The sequence below is a fragment of the Dromaius novaehollandiae genome, chromosome 2 (assembly GCF_036370855.1).
Source record: "Dromaius novaehollandiae isolate bDroNov1 chromosome 2, bDroNov1.hap1, whole genome shotgun sequence".
In the NCBI taxonomy this organism is placed as follows: Eukaryota; Metazoa; Chordata; class Aves; order Casuariiformes; family Dromaiidae; genus Dromaius; species Dromaius novaehollandiae.
This window is the reverse complement of record NC_088099.1, coordinates 139246360-139272079: the sequence shown is the minus strand read 5'-3', so window position 1 is coordinate 139272079 and position 25720 is coordinate 139246360. Positions and strand designations below refer to the sequence as shown.

General features: G+C 38.4%; 1 protein-coding gene across 16 annotated transcripts in view; it reads left to right on the top strand.

Moving 5' to 3' along the window:
- The window catches only part of DTNA (dystrobrevin alpha), a 230041-nt gene that overhangs the window by 181457 nt on the left and 22864 nt on the right, over positions 1 to 25720 (top strand). For 9 of the 16 annotated variants that reach the window (XM_064507580.1, XM_064507579.1, XM_064507583.1 and 6 more), the window contains 5 exons: positions 4376 to 4456; positions 7197 to 7286; positions 20645 to 20735; positions 23284 to 23381; positions 24781 to 24894. In XM_064507580.1, coding sequence (XP_064363650.1) covers positions 4376 to 4456; positions 7197 to 7286; positions 20645 to 20735; positions 23284 to 23381; positions 24781 to 24894 — 474 coding nt within the window. Of the gene's footprint in view, positions 1 to 4375; positions 4457 to 7196; positions 7287 to 13625; positions 13719 to 20644; positions 20736 to 23283; positions 23382 to 24780; positions 24895 to 25720 lie in introns of all 16 variants that reach the window. The other 7 variants (XM_064507575.1, XM_064507578.1, XM_064507577.1 and 4 more) reach the window with 7 other exon arrangements.

The following is a 25720-nucleotide window of genomic DNA, read 5'->3' as shown; positions in this document are numbered from 1 at the left end:
AGTTTGGAAAATTTGGAAAACTAATCCAAAAATACTGGCTTTCAAGTATTTCTCTTGAGAATGTTCTGTTTTATTTCTTAAGAAAAGATCCTACTTAACCACCTTCCTAAGGGCCTTGATTGAATCCTTTCAGGCAATGGCCATTATAATTGTATTTGCATGCTGTATGTCTGACTTACTGGATACTGAAACTATTCCTATCTGTAATTACTATGTGTATGTACATTTGTCCATACTGAACATTTTTATGTAGCATCTTTAAGGATAAGTGCCCATGGGCCATCATGGGCTGTACAACACACTGAGAATTCCTCTAACCTACCTGACATTTTAAGGATAAATCATGCTGATGATCTTTGTGTGGGATACACATAATGGGACTTTTCCAAGGCAGAAAAGAGTGCTCTGCTTTTAAAATGTGAGGTGCCTATGACAGATATTTAATTCCACATCCTTGTTACACTGATAGTTAAAATCAATGCACCTCTTTACAGCAGTGTAATGGGGGCACGTTGTTTTTTGGGATATATCGTTTAGAGATGGATTTGCTGAGATGCCATGCTACTGAGTGTGTTATAAAAGCCTAGCTCTGTTGGTGAGTCAGTGATAATTTCACAAGGCAGATTCTGGCCATCCTTAAGAGAAATGGGAAGAGACAGGGAGCATGAAGCTGAAACAGAAGCCTCTGCTTCCTGTTGCCTGGAGGCCTTCTGAGGTCTTGGTGTATGGCAACAGACAGCAGATAGTAAAACTGGGCTACTGCAAATGAATTAAATGCATTTGGGGAAGGCAAGGCAAGGCAAAGAGGAATTACCCTAGTTGAGTAGTGTGTCTTCCAAATCTTTGCTGTGAAATTAACACCTTCCCTTCTTCCTGAATACACAGTCATAATTTAGAGTGATTGAATGTGAGAAGGAGTAACCATTTATTTTGTTTTATGGTGTAGTTTTTCTTTATCAGTAGACTGAAAGCAATATAACTAGATTGTGTATAATGATACATGAGTGACAAACCAGTAGGTTGTGGAGGTAGCATGATCTACAGTGTAATTCACATGAATTAACTGAGGGGAAAGATATGCTACAGTACCTCATTGAGAATACCTTCTTGCTGATGTGATTTTTATTTTTAAATGTAATGAAAGATAAGAGGTGAGAAACAGCTCTGGGCAAGAATCCAGGCAAGAAGGTCTTTATACATGCATTTAATGGAAGAATTCTGGCAACAAAATGGTTTTCTTTTTTCAGTAGTTTCTACCTTAAATGAGGACAAATACTCTCGGCATTTTATACTGCCTTTCCTTTTCATTGTTCTTCCACCTTTGAGTGATAACACACAGAAAGACTGCACAGTTTTTCTGTTTTATGGGTGCCACAGAGAATTTTCAATTAAGAGAGAAACACATCTAAAGCACATTTGGAAAAATGTAAGAAATAATTATCAATGTGTGGTTAATCTGATGGAGGAACTTCTGAGGGGTCATTTTGCCTTTCTGTAAAAAAGATTGGCAATGAAAAAGAAACACCAAGCTATAGAGATGACAAATTACATTACTAGTGTGTCACAGAGGGATTTTTAAATGCATTCTGCACTGGCCTGACTTTATTTCCGTATAAGCCCATGAGACCATTATTTTTGACATCAGTGTGAAGAGATTAGACCAGCATGGAGCACTTTGGAAAATTTCTGTTATTTGATTTGTTATTTTAGTGTAAGTATGTGCTATGCTATAGCATGCATTTATTACACAGCATATTCAGTAAGTATGTTTTTAAGTGTTTTCTGCCTCCTTGGGGAGAGTTGATTGGGTATCTTAAGTTCATTTTCATCAGGAAGCTTAACCAGTCATTTCCAGAAGTTAGGCTTAACCACTTCACTTCCAGAAGTTTAGAAATAAACTCCAAATGATATAGATTTATAGTCAATTGCTAAGAGTTTTCCTTTGGTTTACCATAAAGTCTGCTGTTCCTGTCTTTCCATGTCACGTGTCAGATTTTATATTTGAATATCCATTTGATATTCAAGCTTAACATGAGGAATGTGATGGTGGGCACTAGGCTTTAAGCAACTTGCCTTGGGAAAGCTCAGATTAGTTTTAATTACAGTTTTCTTGATATAAGAACTGAAAAACAAGTGCTAATCACAAAATGTTAGCAAAGCCTTAGAGTTTATAGGCATTTGTACAGAAGAACAACTCTGCACTTGTAAACAGCATCAATGACTTTTTATGCATAGACTCTCTCATGCTTTTTGCAGAATCAGGGTTATAAGAATGAAGTATGTCCAGTGCCTTACTTTTACCACATACCTTTTAAACTGACAGTTTAATTAATGATCTCTTTTCCATTTCATTTTGGCTGCAAAAGAGATACTTGGTGAGTATTTTTCTTCTTTAGTACTCTTGTTGGAGGAAAAAAGCTTGAAAAAAATCTATAATCTCATCGTTACAAATCCCTGACTTTATCAGAGTCCAGACCCAAAGCAATAATTGTATTTGAATAAGGCGATGTAGTGAAAGGAAAGAGCACTTTGGGGTGTTAGAAGCTCTCCCTTCCACCTGTATTTTAGGACAGAGCTTAGAGAAGACAAGAACCTGAAGTGGGTATGTGGTGATCTGCTGAGATTCGTGGGCACAGTGTAACCCCTTCCTACTCAGGCAACGGAGGTGAATCGGGTACACACCAAACTGGAGCCCAAGCTGGTGTAACCCCCACTAGGAACCGCTGCGATGGCAGACCCCCATCTCTGCACCCTTCCTGCCCCCTTGCCCTGGGGGTGATTACCAGTTTACAATTCCCAGTCAGTAAAATACCAGTTGCTTACCAATTAAAGATGATCATTTTGTAAATATTGCTTTGAAGTTTACTTTCAAATTTCTCTGTATTTCAAGATTCATACCAAAGGGACCTTCCTATTGGCAACCCTCTTGGCCTCATCCAAGTTTCTCCTAGTTCCGATGAATCGGTGCATGAAAAATAATATGACATGCTTCTCTGTCAGGCCCTAAGTACATTGAGTCATCTGTTTCTCAGATCAGTGACCGACTGTATCTGGAGTTTGTTGTATGGTTCTGCAGATAGTGGGTTAGGCTAAAAGTATATTTTCTTATAATGGAAAAACATGCAAAACCCTACATGTTTCTGTACTCCATTTTAAACTTCTTAAAAGCAGTAGGGTATTTTCACACTGAGAAATCACTTTGGAATTCTCGAAGAAAACATTCATGTTCTTTTCTAACAGATACAAATTAAGAAAAGAAATAATGTATTAATAGTTCACTTTTATGCAGAGCTGGCTTTCTTAATATTTTATACAGAGTTTGGATGACTGATTGTCCTGCAGTATCAGAGCTAAGTGAATTTTCTGGAGATGGCTACTATATTTTGATTTGCACATTTGCAGAATTCAAAAAGCAAAATAGTTCTTTCACAGAGCTTAAAGGGGATAATAACTGACTTTAAATCTAGGGAATCTGAAGTCTGAATTATATATGGCTTCAGGTTCAGTTTATTACTGATTGAAATCCCTGAGATTCTAATATCGTATTTTTCCGTTTTTTCCAAAATGTGTATATTTTTTTGCCCAATGTTGCATAAGAAGTCCATTTAGAAGAGAAAATTTCTCTTTGATGGATACAGAAGAACAGATTATGCACCAAATGTTTTTTAAAACTAGAAGATAAAAAGGAAGCAGAGGAAAATATTCCTCCTCATTTCATTTTTATTAAGAGCAGGAAATTAATAATGATGGCTTTATTATTACATTTTATGTGTCCTTTCTGATTAGCTACGTATTTTAAATTTTGCTTTTGAGATGATTGAAATACTAGTTGAAAAGATTTAAAGTTAAACCAATTTTATATTATGCATAATTTATGGGACACTCTAGGGTATGGGTACACTGTGAACACTGTGTGGATATGGTAGTATGGAGTTTAGTGCAGGTGATCATATGAAAAGCTGTATAGTTCATTGGCAGTTACCCCTGCAAATCTCCATGCTGCCACAGGTAACCTACTCATGCTCAGCCTAGCTAGTTGAAAGCAGTGACTGCACTATAGGCTACAGGCTCTGGAAGGAAAAAATAGCATAGTAATTATTTTCCAAAATAAGAAAAAGGATCAAGCAAGTTACTTAAAAATCACCTCAGAATGCACACAAACATTATTTCCTTCCAGACCTAAGTAACAGTGTGTTTTTGTTGACTTCTGGTTAAAAATACAACATCTTTAATTTGGAATTATTGCTATTTAAAGCAGAAGATGCCAGTAGGAAATCACTGTAAACAAGAATATCACTTAGTTCTCTGTAAATACTGTTACTGATGGGGGGTTTGGTACAAAATTAATACAATTGGATATTTTACCTTCTTCTAGGCCCCCCCGACCTGTAACCAGCATGAATGATACACTCTTCTCCCACTCTGTTCCCTCAGGAAGTCCTTTTGCAAACCGAAGGTGAGTTCTTATCCTAACTTATATTAAACCACTATACGAGGAAGGTGGAGGTTTCTATTTTAAATTCCCTTTTTCCCCAGAACAGTAATACAAAATTAACAGAATTTGAGCAGAGAAATGCCTCCGTCATTTTGGATGGATACCCAGATATCAGCTCCAGATTGCTCGATGGAGAGCTGGAGTTAGGACATCCCAAAGTCCACCACAGAGCATAGAGCTCCAGTTCTTATTTGAACCCCTAAGTCCCATTAAATGTGCTCAGGTGCAACCTAGGTGCCCTCCAACAGGGGCTGAAAATGGGCTGTTGGTGACAAGCCATTTTGCAGATGTAGCAGCACTGTAGGAATAGAAACTGGGTCCTGCATGACGTTGCCTACTGGGAATGCCTACATCAGGGATTGCAGTACCATGCAGAGATACCTCTGCAGGCTCTGAACAGGTTCACTTGCCCACCAGAAGCAATACAGGCTCAGTAACTCATCATTCGGCCCACATTAGTGAACCCCTGTATCTCAGTGGAGTTTAGTCTGTTCATTAATACAGCCATGCGACTTTCAGTGCCTGAGCTAGCTCGGCCATCACAACATAGCACTACTTTGTGTCCTATACGTGCACCTAGTGAGTAGAAACAGTAGCTTGCCACCTGAGAGAATATGAGCCAAAGTTTCGGTCATGTCACAACTGGGAATGAATTACGTCTATCACTGAAGCTTTTTGGAGGAAGCAGAAGAAAAAATCCTTTGAACATGTTGCATGTCTGAATCTGTGTAATTTGTATTTCCAGTATGTGCCTCCCGATTAAATAAAGAAGGCCCTAACCACTGGTATGTGATCTGTAGACCATAGAACAGAGAAAATATGTTCATTGATGCTGAAGATAAATTTGGCAGTCACTAAGAAGGACTTAGAGTGGGACCCCAGGAACAGCCATCTCTAACCTGGAGAATGATTCAAATTCAGTCCTGAATTTTGTAGCATAATCTCGTGTCATAGGTTCATTTCAACTACTAATAAAAATCTGGTAATAATAAGTTTTGAAATCTTCATATGAAATGTATTCATCCTGCAGACCAATTTTGAGAAGTGCCAGCGTACTTGTTTGCTGTGCTGAGAGGTATCGGTATGTTCCTTGTAAGACCATGTTACAGTTTTCTTAAATGCAATAAAATTGCAATAGCATTGGTGCTGACTCTTCCCTTTTCTGGCCCAGTGATTTAGTTTCAACCCTTATTGCTACTTGGCAAAGAAGATAACCTCAGACACTGCAAATTCATTCAGCCAATGGATTTTTCAATTCAGCAAGGATTTTAAGATAGCAAGACTTCTTTACTCCTGTTAAACCAGAGTTCCATTAAAGACTACAAGAAAGAAAGAATAGTCTTGGAGTATGTCGACTCTTCAGGAAACAAAACAGATGAGAGTGGTCAGGAACAAAGAAAAGGTTTTCCTTTTCCCAAAGAAAAGGTGCTTGCAGCTGAGTATGTACGTTTTGGCTCACACAGCCAAAATGTGTGTAGCATTCACTAACTGTTTCACCCCGTCTATGTAAGCCTACTAGTGCACATACATGAGAAGATGGCAGAAAAATAACTTCTTGCTGCATTGAGGAAGATGAGCAATGTCTTCCTTGGGTGCATTTTATTGCTTGGTTCTTGCTGTATGTGTCCATGCCTCAGTGTTCCCAAATAATCACACGCAATCCCTGGGTCTGCATGGCTATTTTTAACACCAAAAACAAATCCACAGTGTACCACTCTGCAATATCTTCTAAAGAGCGGAAGTGCTTTACTGCTACTTTGATTTATGAACTTTGTTACTGGGGGTAATAAACTCTCATTGTTATCATAGTGCAACTTCCTGCTGGGTATGTCTGCAGTGCCTGTCGGAGGCCAGCCCCAAAGCAGCCCCCAAAACCAAATCTGCAGCCTGTGCAGACAGTGAGACTGGCAGATTTGTGTCTACCACTGTAGTATACAGGATTCCATGTGCCAGAGTAAGTCAGGACAACCCGTCTGTGGTGCCTCCAGGACCAGTCATTAAGAGCAATGTGGACATAGCTGTTATTTGTTTGTCCCCAACAAGTCCCTGTGCTCAGTCAGAAAAAAGTTTGCTTTACCATTTAAGTTAGGCACCTACAGTAAGGTTTACAGCAGTATCTACGATGCTACTTGTTTTGTTTTACATACGAAAAATTCCTGACTATTTTACTTCTCTGTTCTTTAGCAATCCAAGGTACTGTCTTCAACTGTCAGGAATAAATGTATATAATTCCTGGGCCACTAGAATTCCTTTTCTCCTAGAACAAGGACTGAGTGATGGAGAATCCTCTATAGGCAGGAGACATTAAAAAAAAATCAGACCATAGGTAGCCAGACTTCCTTATATGTGTGCAGCATAACATCCTTATAGAGCAAAAAGTTTCCATAATGCTGTGGTCAGTTCTGACTTTTTTTAGTCAGTATGGTACCCTGATATGTAAAACAATGCTCTATACTAAAAGCTCTTTTAACTTCTGTTTCATCACCCTAGTGGGATTTCAAGTGCATCACAAACTGTTCTCGTTACTTTTATTTTGAACGCTTATAAATTTAAATTGATTTTTTAATTTAAAAAAATCAAATCTGTATTCTTTCCCTGTGATTAGAAATTGCATTTATTGTACTGAATGCAGTTTGAACGGGCTACTCTCTGTGTATATTTTCCGGGGTATTAACAAGGTTTCATTGTTTGACTCATTCAGGTTACTTGGGGGTATAGATGTAGCCAGTCCTGTGGCTGATGAGCATTCTCTTATAAAGCTGTATGTAAATCAGCTTCACAACAATTCACGGTCAGTATGAGAGCACTAACCCACTAATTGCTGTAGTTCTGTAGCTCATGCACTAAATCATTAGCAATTCCACTAAATTACTAAGCATATTCTTAAAGGAGGCTCTGGTGGGCTAGAGGATTTCTGTGGCTTTCATTAATCTTTTGATTGGGCTTCCTGCTGGCTGTGGGCTTTGCCAACTTTTCTTGCTTTTGCACAGCACAAATCTTGCATTTTACCTTTTCACTTAGGATTACAGTTAATATTGTGTATCCGGAGGAAGTTGGAAGCACTTTTTCTTGAAAACCAAAAAGTACACCTTTCTGTGTTCATCTTCAGCGTGTAACTTTACTGTTCCATTCTCAGCAGAGGTGTGAAAGAGCCCCGCACTTGGAAGCCGTTCCAAGTCTCACAGCCTGCCGCTTCGTCTTTCTCCACGGTTCTTGCTGCTGCTGATTACCATTCTGCAGCTAGCTCCGCTTGCCAACAGCCTTCCCAAGGCTGCTTTGCTTTGCTCTCCAAAATGGCCACAGATAGGACTAAATCCTATTGCAGCTGATGAAGGCTTCCCATTAACTTAGAGAATTTGGGATTTGTTTGTCGCACCCTTTCCCCAGCATTTTCTCTCACCTTAGTCATCTAAAGGACGCGCCTATTTCATTTTGCATAAAAGACGTGCAGTAGGATGAGAACAGCTCCCCAGCTTTTTTCTGTGGAGTGTAATGACCTTTTTTTTCTTTTTTTGATTAGTCCTTGAACATGAACTATAATTTAGTAAGAAAGTACAGAGACCAAGGTACTTTTCTCCTAAATACCAACTTCTTCAATCTGTATTAGGCTAACAATAAAATATTCATTCATTCTTTTAGGTTTTACTATTATTATTGCCCTGGGAAAATCAGGCTTCATTAGTGGAAGCTCATTCTATCATACATCACAGAAGCAGACTTTGACAGCTCTGTTTGTAGTTCTGCTGATTTTATATTAAATGCTCTGTGATTCATATTATGTTAAAAATTGTACAAACTGAGAGCAAATGTCTAGCTGAACATAATCAACACTAAAAGCTGTACTGGCTGTGTTTTTCACTGCAGACAATGTGTGTTGTAATCTGGTTCAGAGGTTCCAGACAGCTTTAAACAATGATTTTATGCAATTAGAATGTTTATACGAAAGAGATTTGGCACAGTCATTTGCAGCATGCTCAAGGTATTTGTTTCAGATGGTTGTGTTCACATAAGAACATGACCATTCAGAAACAGTTCCCCTGTGCAGCAGGAAATGCTGAATTCAGCACACCAAGTCATTCTGCTGCTGGAAGTGAATGTGGTATCATAAGTTCAGCAAAATATCATCTGTATTTCTGGATTCATGGGTGAAAAGGGAAATGAACTGGGTAGAAAAAGAATCTTATTAAAGAAAAGATCTTTGATAACTAGTGAAGACGATGACAAATCGTGGGGAACAGCTGAAAGGAGATTGAAATTTATGTGTTATTTGCAGTTTAGCTGAGTTTAAAGCACCAGTTTTGGGTAGATGTGCAATTATGCCAAAGTTCAAAGGGGATCAGATCCAATCTTTCCCTGAGATACTTCTTAGTTTTTTCAAGCCACTTCAAAATCAAAGTCCCTTTAAAATTTCTCAGCTTCCTCTTCTTAGCTTGAGCCACCATGTCGTAAGAGATCTTCTGCTAGTAGATTGCCATAGCAATTACAAATACCTTTCTTCTAAATGTATACAGTGTGCAAATTGATATCAACAATATGTTAGGCCTCGCTGATTCCTTTACTTCCCTCTGTATAGCTCAGGAACATCTTTAAAGTATTTACGTGTACAGAAAATAAGAGACAAACAAATCTGTGATCTTCTCCCTAGTACCAAATCACCGTCATTTGCTGTGCTGGCAGTTTTTATATGATTAAAACCACAAGTCCTGTGTTTATTTTATGTAGCTAATATTCAGTTTTTAGTCTCACTTGTTTTTGTGATCTGTTTACCTAGAGGGTAGCAGAACAAGGGAATATCAGTGGACTGGATATGTTATATCAAAACAAGTAAATTGAGCATTGTAGAAACTGTTGTCCAGTCAAGAGGGAAAACTACACCCAGCTGAATTAACATTTTTTTCCTTTTTTGGATTCTTTTGTTCTCCAGCTGCAGTCTGTCAGGCTACCTTTAAGCTACCATAATAGTGGATATAATCTTTCTCTCTCTTCATAAGTCTCCTTTAAACTACCTAATTATAGCACTTACAGTGGGATAAGATGAAACAATGGTTTTTACCTGCATTTTTCTAAGCCCCCTCCACAGCTAATAAATTTAGTTCTTCTTAAGAAGGAATAAACTGGAATAAATGGAGTGATACAGCACATTCTGATGAACTTCGAATTACTTGTAATTCTGTGGTAGATAGATAAAAAGAATGCATTACAGTATGAAATGCCCCAAACCAGTGAGAAATTGAGTCATAAATGATGTTGAGTCAGAGTATGGTGCCTTTTTTGACCTCTATGTAAAATCTAAAAAAAAAATTTTACATTCTACCTGGGCGTAGGGCACCGAGAGACATTAGGCCAAATTTCTGGACAACAGATAGGTTTAGAGCAAAACATGGTGGTTACTGCTGTTGTCCATGTTTCCATCTTTTAAGAGGATAGTAGACTTGAACAGTGTGTTGTCTTTGTATGTTATTTTCAGAACAAGATGCGAATCCTCCTTATTTTACTGGCTAGTATTCTGTCTGCTAAAGGAAAGATTTCTACGTCTGATTGTTTCAGTAGCTAGATAGACGCTAAAGAGGGTACAACGTTTACGTCGGTATTATAAGGTTTACATCTTTGTAAACATCTGCTCAGAACTGGCGGGTTTGTCTCTTAATTTGAATGGGAAATCATCCTTTGGCAGCTTTTTAACAGGAGTATATCTTAAAAAGATATGTTGTAGTCAATAGAGCCCAGAGAAATCCATTGTGGTCTATAAATTTAAGACACTAGCCAAAGCAATCTCTGAATCATTAGCTATAATTTGGGGGATTTATGGAGGGTGTAGGAGGTTGCAGAAGACCAAGAAGGACAAAGGTAGATTCTTCAAAAGGAAGGAAGGTTAAAGGCAGAAACAGGGACAAAGTTCTAAGAGATTATACAACTGGCAGCCTAACCTTGGTATTCAACGATATTGAAATTATGAAACAATTAGTAAGCACCTGGAGGATAATAAGACAAGGAGAAATAGCCAACATGGATTTGTCAAGAGCAAATTATGTCACACCAGCCTAATTTCTTTCATCGGCAGAATAACGGGTCCAGTGGGTAAAACAGAAGCAGCAGATGTAATATATCTTGACCTTAAAAGACTTTTGACATAGTCCCAGATGGCACTTTCAAATGTACCCAAAGGAAATGTGTGCTAGGGGAAATTAGTATGAGGTCAATGAACAAGTGGTTGAAAATCAGTAATTAAATTTTCAGTAGTTCACTGTCAGTCCGGGAGGATATATCAACTAGGATCGTTGAAGTCTATTCTAAGTCAGATACTATCCTGCATTTCTAGTAATGATCTAGATGGAGCAATAGAGTGAGTGTATGCAATTTGTAGATTGTAGAAAGGTTGAAAGAGTTATGGGAAGAAGTGCTTGGACAGTAGTTTCCGAATTAAAAAAGGAACTAAATTACAATGCTGGTAATTGATCTCCAAATGATCTGAAATCAGTTAGAGAAAACTCAGTAATGACAAGTGAAAAGTGTTATAGTAAGGAAGCAAATAATCAAATGCACAGATAAAAGATGGCGAGTGAGTAAAGGGATAGAAATATTGTAGAAAAGGATCTTGCAGTTGCAGTGAACCACAAATTAATTCAAGTCAGCAATATGATTGTTAGATTGAGTCTGATTCTGGGATGTCAGGTGAAAAGTCATTATCCTGCGTTACACTGGGGAGGCATCTGCCCAAATCCAGCACAGGGCTCAGCCCTGCAACAAATATACTGGCCAGCATGAGAGAGTCCAGAGGAGAGACCCAAACATCAGAAAACCTTAGAAAACATTACTGCTTAGAAAAGGTTGAAAGATTTAAGTTTAATTGAACTACTAAGAAGGAAATGGAGCCAAGACCTGATAACAATTGTCCAAGAGGCAGAGTTTGCTTGCTTGTCCCCCCACCCTACCTAATTTATTTCTGGAGCTTGGGGGAGGAGAGCTTACAGTTAGTAGGGCACCATCACACTGCAGTTTTTGAAAGCTAAGCACAAAATCTGCCCCAAGGTCTTCAGTCTCTGGTTTTGATAGAGATTTTGTCTTTACTTAAGAACTGAACACTGCATTTTTGGCTAATACGGCACACCATACCCCTTTTCCTTCAATAACTGGGAAGAAAACAGTGAAAAATGTACCCTCCTAGATGGCATAGAACATTTTTATCTGTGTGTATATTGCTTCTAGAGAAGTGCGACACAGATATAAATAGCATGGTGATGGACATAGAAATGGGAAGCAGATTTTTTCTTGCAGTGCAGTATTGCATTTCATTCAGCTACCTTCCAGATTGAGTATAAAGCAACAGGACTGGGATTCTTAGGACACCCTTTGGGTTCAGTCCTCCTCAGAACTTGTCCAATAACCTGGACCTCTCAATGAGAGAGGAGTGGCACACACCTCCTCCTAGTGAATTATTTATTTGTCCTACTAGTAAAATTTTTGGTCTTCAGTCCATCAGAAACACATCTGCTCAGATTTATCATGCATTACATTTGGGTAGCGTCATTCATATTTCTGGAGAAAACAGTTCTGTGTAGCATCTGCCCCCCCACACACACACATATGAACACACATCTGGAAGCACAGGCACATGAATGCTCACACACTGGTCATTTGATCAAAGCTTTTTACAGTATCAGCAGCCAGACCAAAAAATAAAGGTGAATAATTTTAAAAAAGAAGAATGTACTTAAAAAAGAAGAATGTATTTTTTGTTTTGCATTATCGTTTTAAACCAAAAATGCTGTAGCATGAAAGAAAAACTAACAATTTAATCTCTCCATTTTTAGCCAGTTATCTTAAAAATGATTAAAATGAGTATTTTAACAGTGGGAAATACGCAGTTACTGCAATCCATTAAATACTGTAATTAGAAAAAAATGACATTATCGAATCATGAAAAAATGTCTGAAAAATGGAATATGATGAAAAATGTGTTTTTTTAAATCAACAGAAGAACAGCGCTTTCGCAGAATTACATTGGTGTACTCTGTTGTCAGATATAAATAAGGACATTCTCATAGATTATTGAAATTATCATATGGCAAATATGGAGAAAAGCAGTTTAGCTGTTACGATGAAGTTTCCGCAGTTTCAAAGTTGCTTTTCAGATGTTGTTTACCTCAGACTCCACCTGGAAACTACATAAGCTTTCAGCTTTCCATCTAGGAGAGAAACACGTTTTGTTTTTTCTAGGGAAGGCTTTATAGTTTGCTTCTGGAGAACAGGGAGGGAAAACTTTAATTCCTGATTTTGCATTTTCTGAAGTTTCCTAAAATTTTTGTAAAGCTCTTTTTTTTTTATTTTTACTCAGTCCCAGGCTCTTGAATGAGTTTCTCCAAACTCTGTTCTGTAATAAATTTCCGACATCACTCTGTTTACCCTCTTCTAAGTTTACCTGTCTTATTAACTAGCTCTCCTTACAAGAATACTGAAGTAGAGCAGAGCAAACTGCTGGCTAGGGCTGCTCCAGCTTTCTTGAAAGGCAAAGGGTAAGTTAAAGAGAGAGTATGCTCATAGCTCGCACTAAAACAGCTAAACCAAAAACTTTTCCTCTTTTCCCCTGCTTTTAATATATCCTATAAACATCTTTCCTGAGAAAATTAGAATAACCAATTAACCAACTGAGCTAAGTAAGGCATGTTTAAATATATATATGTACACCTGGATGTGTGAGGTCTTGATCAGACACTTCCAAGCAAACCTAACTTACGCTTTCCGTATGTTAATCATCTGTGTAAGGGATGTATATTTAATGTATATATACGATATATAACATATTAAAGCAAAAATAGCTGACCTCACAATCTGCTTTTTTTTTTTAATAAGTGGTTTTGTACAGCTCCAGTTGCTGGCCTGATCTTGCATCTCATTGATGTCAGTGACTGGCTTTATAATTTAGTTGGATTCTACCATCCTAAGCCATTAAAATATTTAATATATAGATTACAACATTAGCAAAATAGTTTCTGCACTTGGTATTTTTTCTAAAAACACTTAATTATTCGCTCCTAAAATCCCATTTCACAGTCTTACTTGCTCCTGCTTTCTCTGTTTATTTCCCTCTGTCTGTCCGGACTGCACCCTCTCTCCCCCCAACCCCTTCCAGGTTACAGTACAGCCTCGATGTTGCAGACAGGCTGGCCGATGAACATGTACTCATCGGGTTGTATGTCAACATGCTCCAGAGCAACCCCGCACGGTTAGTGCAGGTTTGGCACCTTTGGGGAACCCAGCAAAGGGACGTTGGTCGGCCAAACGCACGCACTGTTTCCTCGTGGCTACAAGCTGCAGCAGCTCTTTATGAGTGTTAATCTAAAGGGAACATGTATGCATATGGGGTATGTCCTCCCAAATTTGGTGGATTGTGGCAATTGCTGTTATTCTCTCTAGTGATGTTAAATAGCCAAGTAATGTAGATAATTGCTTAGTTAAGAATGACCATACAAATTGATTTGGGATACTGTGCACTAGTCAGTATAGTATTTTTTGATGGTACAAAAATCTTCATACAGCGATGACTAACAGCTCTGCATTTTCAAGGAATTCATTTTTGAGGTGATTTTTGATACATAATTTGTAGGCTCACCTTACCTTGCAAGTACGAAATGGTAATAGTATGCAAATGATGATAATAACAATAATAGGAAATTGTTTATTATTCTAGTGAAGAAAGGAGTTCATTTCATTTTTTACTTATATCAGGCAGTGGTTTTAAATCTGACTTCTGCATTGTTTAAATCTGTGTATAAATTTGCCCTTCTCTTTCATTCAGACTCAAGTATGACAGTTCTCAAAATGGGTGTCTTGAATGTAGTTGATTATTTCAGCCAGACTGAACCCACAACTTTGTCTACTAAGCACATCTGCAGTGCTAACGCTTGTAGATGATGGCATGACGGCATCTCAGCAGGCCATCCGGGGAGGGGAAATGCTGTCTTGCCTCTGCAAGTGCAAGAAAACCCTCTGCCCTCCAGGCCTGCACCAGAGAGACGGTGAGAGGTGTCATGTATGGCCCTGCAAAACAGGGCAGGCGGATGCGCTGTAGAGTGTTTCTGACAAAAATACAGCCAGGACGTTGTTCACTCATAATGAACCGTTCAGTTTTCCCTACTGCTATTATAGAATATTTCCCAGGTTAAGAGAAACTGTCAGTATACTCTTAGATGTGCAAAAGGCCATGGGCAGCTTCTTTTGGGAGGGCAAATGCTGTGGTTCTCTGCAGTCTTGCAAAATCCACTTCTGTGTGTAGCTCCAGTTGAAAATGACGGTCATGTGTCTTGTAACTATGCACAGGGCAGAGAAGACTCTGCCCTTTTTTGTTCAGGATCTACTTATCTACTCTGTGTCCCATGGGAATTTGCCAGTAGGGAAAAAGAAGACAAAACTAGCTTTTATTGGGGAAAATGAAAATCAGTTCTTCCAAATGAAACCATTTTGAAGGGGAATTTCATTACTCATGCAGCACTACCAGAAAGCAGGCTTATTTAGTAGTACCTATACAGTAGCTGTGAAAACAAGCAGCTGGGGCATATGTTTAGACCAGTCATTGCCCACCCATGACTGAAGAGGACAGGAAGCCACTACCTCTAGGTCAGCTTTATCAGGGAGGAGAAAGCGTGGCCTTGCCTTCTCTAAGTGAATTACTCAATATGGTTCAGAGGCCAGCAAAAACTGGACCTGGTTTAGAGGTGTTTTCTGATGTGAGGCTACTGCTGCCATATCCAGGATTCATTTAGCTTTGGAGAGGAGCACCAGTTAGCTCCCCCTGTGAGTGAGACCCTCATCTTTACCACCTTCATTCTCTAAATTTTATCCAAAATAGTTCAACCAGTTCCTTCATGCTTTAGACCCAACTCACCCAGTCATAGGACATTTATATCTGAATATCCACATACAAATTATGTGCCATAACATCTTTCAAATTTAATGTTTCTGAAGGATGAATGGAGAATGGCTGATAATGGCCTTAATTGTTTAAATAGCTGATGCAAAGTACAGTACATAACATCTGATTACTGACATTAAATCATTGCAGTCACAGCATCCTCAATTAAAAACAGTCTCAGTCATTTATATGAGATACTAATTAGATTTTGACAGCAACTTAACTGAGAGGGATGGCAGTCTTACTCATGCACCAAATTGCTCTACTGCCATTTTCTGCTCTGCTGCTGAGACTAATACTAGAGAAAGGGAGTAGTTACATTTTGGGGAAGACAAGAAAAGCAAACAAAATGTTGTCATCCTGAAGGTCCAGTGTGAAACCAGTTTCCAGGACAGATAGGTGACCCATCTGTGGTAGCTCATCTACTGTACGTCGTACAGGCTGTGGCTGCATTTTCAAGCAAATGTGAACTTATAGCCATGCACCAAAGCAGCTGGATGCAGTTCACTCAAAACTCATAACAGCTGTTTTAGGATGATGCTGAGCTCAAATTAATTTACCCTGCAGCCCAGCAGAATTTGAAAACTTGAGTGAAACATGTAGCTAACCATAATGAGGTAGCTTTTGATTTAGAGCTGGGTTGTGGGTAACCAGCTAACCAGCTCAGAAGATGGACAGAATTCTTTCATACCTCCCTGCAAAACACCACATATACATACCCGTGAGTGCCAAGGCATATTCTCAAGCGATACTAGCATTCAAATATGGGAAACACAATGGTTTTAGCTGGACCTTCAACTAAAAGAAAAATTTACAAAAATCTGTTGTGAGCATAATAGATAAAAGTATCTTGACAGCCATAAAGTGACATCTCAAAACAAAACTGTTTTAGTAGCTACTGCATCAGGCTAATTTATGTTAGCTAATGATCAGCCCAATACTGTCCAGAATCTGTTTTTTCTATTTTAAGTGTTCCTTGTACTGATATTTGATTTTTTAATTAAGTTGTTAGTTAATTTTCACTGCTTATTTTTATTTTTCATCTGCAGTTACTTGATGCTAAAACAAGAAGTACAAGCCTTCTCTTCTATCCCTCACAAGCTAATAAGCTTTTTCATGTTTTTTTTTTAGAATCTAGTACTGCAGGTGAAATTTAGAAACAAGAAGACTCACTTCATTATTTACAGTAACTATATGGTTTTAAAAAAGCAATGCTTATCCAGATGTTTTGGTTGCTGTAGTATTAAATTTTGTTTTATCATATGAGACCAATACTGATATTTAATTTAGTTTAGTTTTAATATCTGGTTTTTAAAAAGGCTCTTTTTAATTGCAAATTGGTTTCTTTTCATTCATGTTAGAAACTTTATCTGGTTTTCAGTATGAATTCCACATATTTCAGTTTTGTTCTTTTCAACTGCAGAAATAAATAAAACAAATAGTAGGGTATTTTCATTCAATAGAAAGTTAATTTCTGATTTTTGGAGACATCGTAGTATACCGTGAAGAACTGGAGTAAGTCATACTTCTGTGCTATAAAAGTGCGGTGCCGTTCCATGTTATTTCATCAGATATCAGTTTATTAAGGGAGAATGTAAAACAGCTAAGTTAGCTAGGAAGCCTGCTCTGTCTTTGAGCTAGCTGTAGGAAAGCAACACATTTCTGTGGGACAGCTTAGAGTTGGAGTCTAAGTCTAACACATGCTTCAAAATACCTGAGATGATAGACTTCTATTCTGAACCTCCTCTTGAGAGAGGAAAAGAATTCAGACTGACTACAGAGGAGCAGCCAAACAATTTGAAAAAAGTCACAGATAAACAGTCCTCAGAATGCATTTGGCAGGTTGATGTAGTTCGGACATTGTACTTATAGCCTTGATGCTTAGAAACCTACCCTTTATTTTGTCACTATTTTTCATAATAAATTCATAATAAATAGTGCATTTATTTGTGAATTAAATAAAAGCTTGAATTCTGTAGAAAGGAGCATGTCAGGAAGGCCACACAGTTTAATTTTACAAAAAACTGGCATTTCTGAGACATTTCTCACCAATGCTGACATAATTTTAAGAACATCGGGAGACAGCCATACCACCTATTGCAGGGCACCTAGTGCACAGGACAGGCTAATTTGACACATATAAAGCATGAGAAATAGCTACGATTCTCTGGCTCTCCTCGTCTCTTCACAGGCTGTCATATTTTTGGTCCTTTGCCTGAAGCCTTTAAGATCCATTTTTTGTGCCTTTGGACTGTAAAATATTACACAGTTCAACTAAAGCCTAAAAAAGGAATCCTTATAGCCCTATTGTACAGGCAATAATATTGGATATCTACTCTGCATCTGAATGATAATTCTGCCAGACCGATTATTGACAATTATCATAACGTCTTTAAAGAAATGGTCACTCATGGAGAAGCAGTGTTAAAATGGTTGTTTAACTTTTTTTTAAAAAAAAAAGGATCAGAAGCAGAATATTTAAACACTTTGATCGTGAAATGCAGAATTTCTTTCAAAAAGGTGCCCTCTTTTGAGGGTCCCAAATTCTTCGCATATATTTGTAGTATTTTAAAGTATGCATGTATTTTACTTCCTTTGTCCCTGAAGTTGCTGAAGTAAAACAGAAGTGAATTATGGCAAAGCAGAGTTCTGAGATGTAAAAATCTTGGCATTCAAGGCGGATGCTGTTGTACCTACCTCTGTGCTTAATGATCGCATAGAATAGGTACATTTCAAAATTAAATTTATCTCAGACGTTGCAGCCTAGTTTACAAAACTTTGTGACCAGTGATTTGTGACATGCATAGACCAAATTTCACACACTGAAATAGGTGTAGATCTATTTTATGGTATTTGCCAGCACAAAGATGTATATCAAAGACATTAAACAGCAAATACAGAGATCATAAGAATCAAAAGGTTGTGGTGGCTTGATTCATTCAGTAAAGTCAGTGTTTCAGGGGTTAACTCAAATCTCAGAACCATGTTGCAGATTGCTGTTGCGCCAACAAGTGGAGCCATAATCCATTATTTTTCCAGGGTGAATAATATGGTTGCACATTGCTGTAAAAATGAGAATTGATGCTGAATGCTTGCTGTTTTCACAACCATCTGTTAGGATATGATGTCTTAGTCATTATGGAAAAATTAAAAATGAATTATATTGTTATGAAATTAATCCTTATTACCTGGTTTGCATAATTTTGTGTCTTACCCCTCTCTTTTTCCTCTCATGTCAGGATGGTAGGCTGCAGTATGTAAGAAGCACAGCTGTTTATAAATTTTAAAAGTTTAGAAAACCACTTTTAGGTTGAGTCTTTTCAGAAAGTAAATCATTTGTATGTTGTCTTCCTACTAGAGTCTGAGTAAGAATAGAATCAAGCTGTATATGTAACAAAATAAATTACACGTAACCAAAACTAAAAAAAGCAGTGTTTATCCACCACCTGAAGCCTTATGTAGACCCTGCCTCACAAGCCTGGCTTACAACGAACGCCGCTGTGTCTGACTTTCCATAGCTTTGGTACATTTCTATCCTTCATGTTTGCGGTCTCACAGGTTATCATTAGAGTGAGAAGATTATTTTTGTCTCTTTTCCATTACCTCAGCAAGTCAGAACAAATCCACATGACTCCCAACCTTAGTTTACTGATCAGTGAATATCAACCATTACCCATCTTTCAAGTATAACTTCTAAATCCCAGCAGAATTAATCAAGCGAGCCAAAAGCTGCATGCTGTAGTTCCCTGAGGTACCTGAGCATATGAACGCACTGAGAAATTTGGAGCATTTGAAGAAATGCTTTCTTTTCCTTTGAAAGATGCCGATTCTTCAAAAGCAGAACTTTCTGCCCCAAAATATTTTTCGGTGCTGTTTTCATCTGGAAGGCTTTTGGGGTTCAAGACATGATTTCTGGCAAAACTTAGAATCTAAGATGCCCAAGTCCAAAATAACACCTGTTTTGTGCACTCCTCTGAGACGTGAACTAGTTCTCCACCAGGCGCATGCCCTAATCAGCACATGGGTAGGGAGGCATGTTTCTCTTGCCCTTTGGCCAAAACATCAAAACAGTTTGAAGCAAAGAGGTCAAACTTACCTCTGTCTGGGAGAGTCTGCTGTGCTATCTTGTATTCCACACAGTAAAACATTCTTCTCACCTCTAATTAGGGACTTCTTTTTTTCTCTTATATATACTAAAAGTAATGCAATATGGGATTCTAAAGATGTTACCTAGGGTCAAGTAAGTCTTCTTCATACTCTTTTTTTTTTTCCTTTGTGTTAGTTTTCGTAGTTCTTTGCAAACTTATAAATATTTAGAAATAGTAAAGGTTCCCGCTCTATTGTCTTTTTCCTGCTCATCTAACAAAAAATAGCCTCCATTTATAATAAGGACAACTGGCAAACGCTTAACCTGTAAGACGTGTTTGCCTTTGCTTTCTTAGGAAAAAATGTAATTAGTTGAAATATTTTAAAGCAATTTAGCATATTTCCTGTAAGTTCTCACTCTTTGTTAATATGCTTTTATTGCATGATGAAAGCAGACTCCCGTCATAGATTTTAGTGAGTGCTAGTAGGTATTTGCATCCTGGCAGCATAGGTTGACTCCAGTTTAAAACCAGTGAAAGTTTGGGGTCACTGGTGTGCCATTTGGTGATTCTCTGAAATCTCACTCCTAAATATCAAGAAACCAAGAGTAAAAGAGAAAGTCTGATTATAAATTCACAGATCAGTGGTTCCAAACCTGTGGTCCGCTAGGCTTTGGTAAGTGCCTCGCAGAACTGTCCTAAATTTGTTTTCTGTTACAAATTTGACAAAGCTTCTGCTTTTGTCCGCAAGAAATGCTGAAGTTCACAATAAGCCACTTTCCAAAAAGTAATCACTATTCTAGGCGATACAACAAAGCTGAGAAGTAAAACCAGATGGCGGTGGTCCTAAACTCATCCCTGCGTGGACAGAGGAGGCTGTCAGTTGCATCCTGTGTGGCCCTGGCTGGGGCTCACAGGCTGCTGCTCTTTCCCTCTAAGGGAAGATGCTGTCTGGCCCTTAGAGCTGATCCTACCAGAGAAATTCCCCACCCACTTCTCCCCTTTGCTCAGTTAACATCTCTCGTTTTAAACATTTTGGCAATATTTTTCTTCTAAATTCTGCACTGGGGGTGTGTGGATGGACAATGTGGCAAAGTGACTGTCATTTTTACTGTGCATTAACATATCTTTCCTCCTTCCCGCCCCAACACCAAGCAGCATGCTCGACAGTGCAAGTCGTCTGGATGAAGAGCATAAGCTGATCGCCAGGTATGCAGCAAGGCTGGCAGCAGAAACTTCTTCATCAGTAAGTGTTTTAATTAAAGGAAGGTACTTTCCTTCTTTATTGTTTCAGGGGCTTGACAAGATAAGGGAAATTATATCTGAACCCTGATGATTCTTTTCCCTACCCTTTTCATCGGATTCCATTATGCTTTATGAATAATACTTCCATGCAGGTCGTTTAAACCAAAGAATCCACATACTAATGCATATAATCTATATACTAATGTAAGGGTATTTAAACAATTACAGAAAAGAGAATCTGACATCTTGAACTCAAGCAAGACTGGAAAATATTGGCTGGACTGGCTTTGGTTAAAGGCTAATGACTTACTGCGGGAAAAAAAAAGTGGTGGTGAATCCATTTTACTCTTTAGTTCAAATATCACAGCCACTAGGGCCCTAAGTGCGGAGATTTGTGAAGATGATCTTCGACAGGGTGACTGTAATGACCCACTGCATTAGCCCTGGCTCCCATTTTCATTTCAGAGCAGTGGTTATTCTCCTCTATGTATCCCAAGGTAGAAGGCAGTGACAGACTAAAACCTCACTAACTATATTCAGGAATAAAAGAGAATGAAGCAGGAGCATAATTGAAGTATATAAAATCTTAAATGGCATAAATAAGGTCAGCCTTTTTTTTCTATCTCAGCACATCTGATAGAACAAGGAACCATAAATGATAGCTAAGTGAAAAGCAGCCAGTCCAGAATGTCAGGAAGCATATTTTCATGCTGAGATTTACACAGTGGGGTTTATTGAAAGAGCAAAATCGGGCAAGGCTACTCACGTAAAAACACTGAGTCACATTCATCCCAAGTGAAGTCAGTGAGGATGAATCTGCCGCCCAGTGTGGCCATCTGTCCTGTAAGATTTCACACTACCTGCAGCAGCGGGAGAAGAGAGCAGAGCACAGATTCTGATGGTCTTTCAGCCCATCCCAACTCAGTCCCTTTCAGATGCATGACATAGCATGGCTCAGATTTGAGCCAACCTGTGGATGGTTGTTTTGTCACTGAAGGACAGCAATTCCATATAAAATGTGAATTCCCTGTTAATATTGTCTCTAGGTGGAAACTGCAGCATCCGGGATATCTAGCATGTGTCCCCAATAGGTGGGAAACTTAGGACTTAGTATTTAAGCAAATTTTAAATAGGTCTGGTTTGGAGTGATGTTTTGAATTTCTCTTTGCCATCCAGGTACCCATTTTTCTGTGCCTTTCAAATAAAACAAACAAGAAGTGAAGGTTTCAGTGTACAGAAATCTTTCAGGAGCACAAGAGTGGTATCACAATTTTTGAAAGCCACATTAATAGCAGAGTGGAAATTTTGAAAGCTTTGCTGGCAGTCATTCTGTTTCTCAAGGAACCAAATATGTTAATAACACTGTGCCTGCGGAATAAAGATCCTGTTACATCCATTAGTGTGCCTCAGTTCTTCTTTTTTTATGCTCTCTTTCTTGATGGCCAGAATGTTAATGAGAAAATGTACAGGTAGCAGAAAAACTAGTCAGTGATTACAGACACACATTTTCCCCCATGGATAGTCTTAGTCCTAACCAAGTTTAGCACTGAGATGTCTAGTCTTACCTTTTGAGGGCCAGCTCCTGCAAGGTGCTGCCTCCAAGGAGGCACTTGGCATCACTTAACATTGGGCTCCACAGTAACACTTCACAGTTTTCTGAAAGATAGGAACACTCCCATTTTTGGCGGGTCATGGTAATAACTCAGCAGAGTACTTTTTTAATTTCTGATTCTTCCATGCTAGATTTAAGAATATGTGGATCTCTTTAATAGTTACGAAACTCTAACTGCCTTTTGAATTCTGGAACTGCAGTGTGATTGATAAAATGCTGAAATACGGGAGTGTGAACAAACAAACCAATATTTTATTGCTGATAAACATGACAAAGAGAATAGTCCAGTAAAGCTGTAGTGAGTTCTGCCTAGTTTGGTAAGAAATAATTTATTTTCCACTTCACTTTATTGAAAAAAAAATAAGGTTCTGTTGTGTCTTAAGGACTGGAGAAAGAGCTTTTCTGAAAGTATGATCAGAGTGTATAAGAGAACTTGAATGTGCCAAGCAACCAGACTGAAATCTGAATACAAAAGCTTTCAGACTGAGAGTACAACCATACTTTCAAGGGAAAGAAGCATCACTGAAGTGGAAACATCTCCTCTTTTTTTGGAGGGAGAAGCTGTTGCTTCAGTGTTCCCCTCTTGTCTTCAGTATCAGAATTAAGAGCCACTTTACAACAATTGCCAGCAATGGTGCCATTGCCTTGGTGTTCAGACAGACGGGGTTAGACACTTTTACAGTTGGTTCATAGAAAGCTCCTTGAGGCAGCAATGAATGACAGGATGGTAGACACAGTCTTATTTACTCTAGCACTTATACTGCTCTTACTAGCAATGGAGCTGTACTGGTATGAGCCACAACATGGATGATCTTTTAGTGTAGGCAAGTCTGGTATTGCATTTTCTGTAAGCAAATTTCACGGAACGGTTTTTAGTTGACCTCCTACGTGTGTGCTAGTTATTCCTTTCTCAGTGCAGCCTTCTCTTTCACAACAGCAGCAGGGACAGCAGAGAGGAGCATCAGATATCTCTTTCACCATTGATGCAAATAAGCAACAAAGGCAGCTGATTGCAGAGCTTGAAAACAAAAACCGGTAAGCATCCACAAAGCGCCAGGTTTTGTTCAGTGCCATATATTGCATGTGTTTATTTGGTTCTTAAGACTTTTCATCTCCTACTTCTATACAATTTACATACATACACACATGCATATGCCCCCTCTACAAAAAGCACAGGGCATGAAAGTAGCCCCAGAATATGACAAAGCCTTTAAGATCCATAGGCAGTCTGTATTTTAAATAGTAATATTAAATGACATGATACAATCATTGATACTTTACTGTTTTCAGCAGCTATTTGTTCAGTTCAAAAAAAATGTCCTGTTTCAAAAGCAGATTAATTTTAAATTGGATCCTCTGCAGAACTGTAACATCGAATAACATAAAAATCTGTCTTACATATATATTATGTTCCCTTGCTTTTATTTGTGAAGAAGATGATTAAAGCTCTCCAGAACACGATCTGTCTCAGAAAAACAGGAATTTTTTTGCAAAAAGGTTAGCAGTAAGTTAGGCTGCTGATAAAATCAGAAACTAGGTACAGATGTAACTGACACTAGGAGTGTTTGGGAGAAATAGCCTGGCCATCCAAAAGAGGAGATCACCATGGCTTCATTGGTGTCTGTGGAGTGACACCCATTTGTAATCAGCAGAGGATCTAGCCTTCGGTCTCAGACTGCCTGATGTCATGAAATGTCTGTTTTTACTGCTGGACTAAGAAATACAGGACAACCCAAACCAGATGGTTTCCTGTTCCAAACTGCACTGCCTTCTGTCACAGCGTAATGATCCACCATCTCCACTCTTGATTTGTCTTTATAGTTTGAGTCTGCCTCCTGGCTGTCTGATAGCCAACACATTGTGAAGAAGAGAAAAAAAAATCACAAAGGTTTCAACCTTCCACTGTGAAGCCTTATACTATATTTCTGACAGCACTCCAATGTTGGGAATTCATTCATAACAAGTCCTATTAAAGTACTTCTCCATGAATTGCTAACCACTCTCAAATCTGTAGTTACACTAGAAGTATTTTTTTCAGTGCAAAATATTTTTTTCTGATACTGAAGATGGTCCAGATATTATTCTAGTTTTTGCTAAGTTCATGTGGTGCTTGAATTATTCATGGGGAAGGATTAGATTTATGGAGTTATTTAACTAAGCATATAGTTATTTCGTGTCTACCCTTGATTTTGGGGGCCTTGAAGAAATGTTTCCCTTTTGTTGTCAAGTTCTAAAAGTTTATTTAAAAAATATCCAGAAACCTGTCCCACTTTTGAGAGCTTCACTAAACTTTTTGTCAGTTAGAGCCCAGTCATTATATCCCTATACTGAAGAGCTACATACAGTTACACTTTTTCTCCTCTTGCAATGTGCAGACCGCTGGTTTCGTGGAAATGTACTGACTTGTAGTCTTCTGCTTATTCTCTTCCCCAAGAGAAATCCTACAGGAGATCCAGAGGCTGAGACTTGAACATGAGCAGGCATCTCAGCCCACACCAGAGAAGGCACAACAAAATCCCACTCTCCTTGCAGAGCTGCGGCTCCTGAGGTAAGCGCACAGCAGTAATACCGTCAGGAATTCCTGAGGCTGGACATTTAACAATAAGGGAAGAAAGATGACACAATCCTGACTTAAAGTTTGGGGGCTATTTAAGTAAATAGAACAATGTGCATTTTTTGCTCATTTCATTGCAGGCTGTAGTCATGAAAATAACTAAGCTTATGCTTTAAACAGCATGCATGAGGAATCTCACGTATTATTCATCTACATTAAATTAAGCATGTGCATTAGTGTGTGCAGAGTTAGGCCCTCAGGTCATTTGGAATAGGTCCCCACAGCCATGTCCAAATATCATTAATTACGTGGGGAAAAACCTGTTATTCTGTCAGAACAAGTGCTTCTACAAAGTCTTCTCATTTAGGCTAAAGTAGATATGGAGTTACATGAAAATACAGCCAGAATTAGACATTAAATTGCTGGAAAATTTCCCCATGTGTTAAACTCTAAGGAGAGATTGGTCCTCTTCACTGTGCAAAACTGGGCTCCAGGATTATACTCTATGTCATGTCAGAAGTGAGGAATAATACCATTTGCAGCAGCTGAAGAATTAGAGAATTATTTATTTAATTCTCCCACCAAGCTAAAAACATTGATAGGTGTGTGCGTGCATGTTAATTAGGATACTATAAGTAGATATACTAATTGCCATGTATATTGCATTGAAGGAAAACAATTATCTTTGGCCGAGATCTGTAGGCTTCCTGGAAGTCCTGAAGTTTTTTGTAGTGAGACCCAGATTGGGAATCCAGTAAGAACCGTTCAGAACACTTTGCATATATAAAGAACAGCCTATAAATACTTTCTTTCTAGTGAA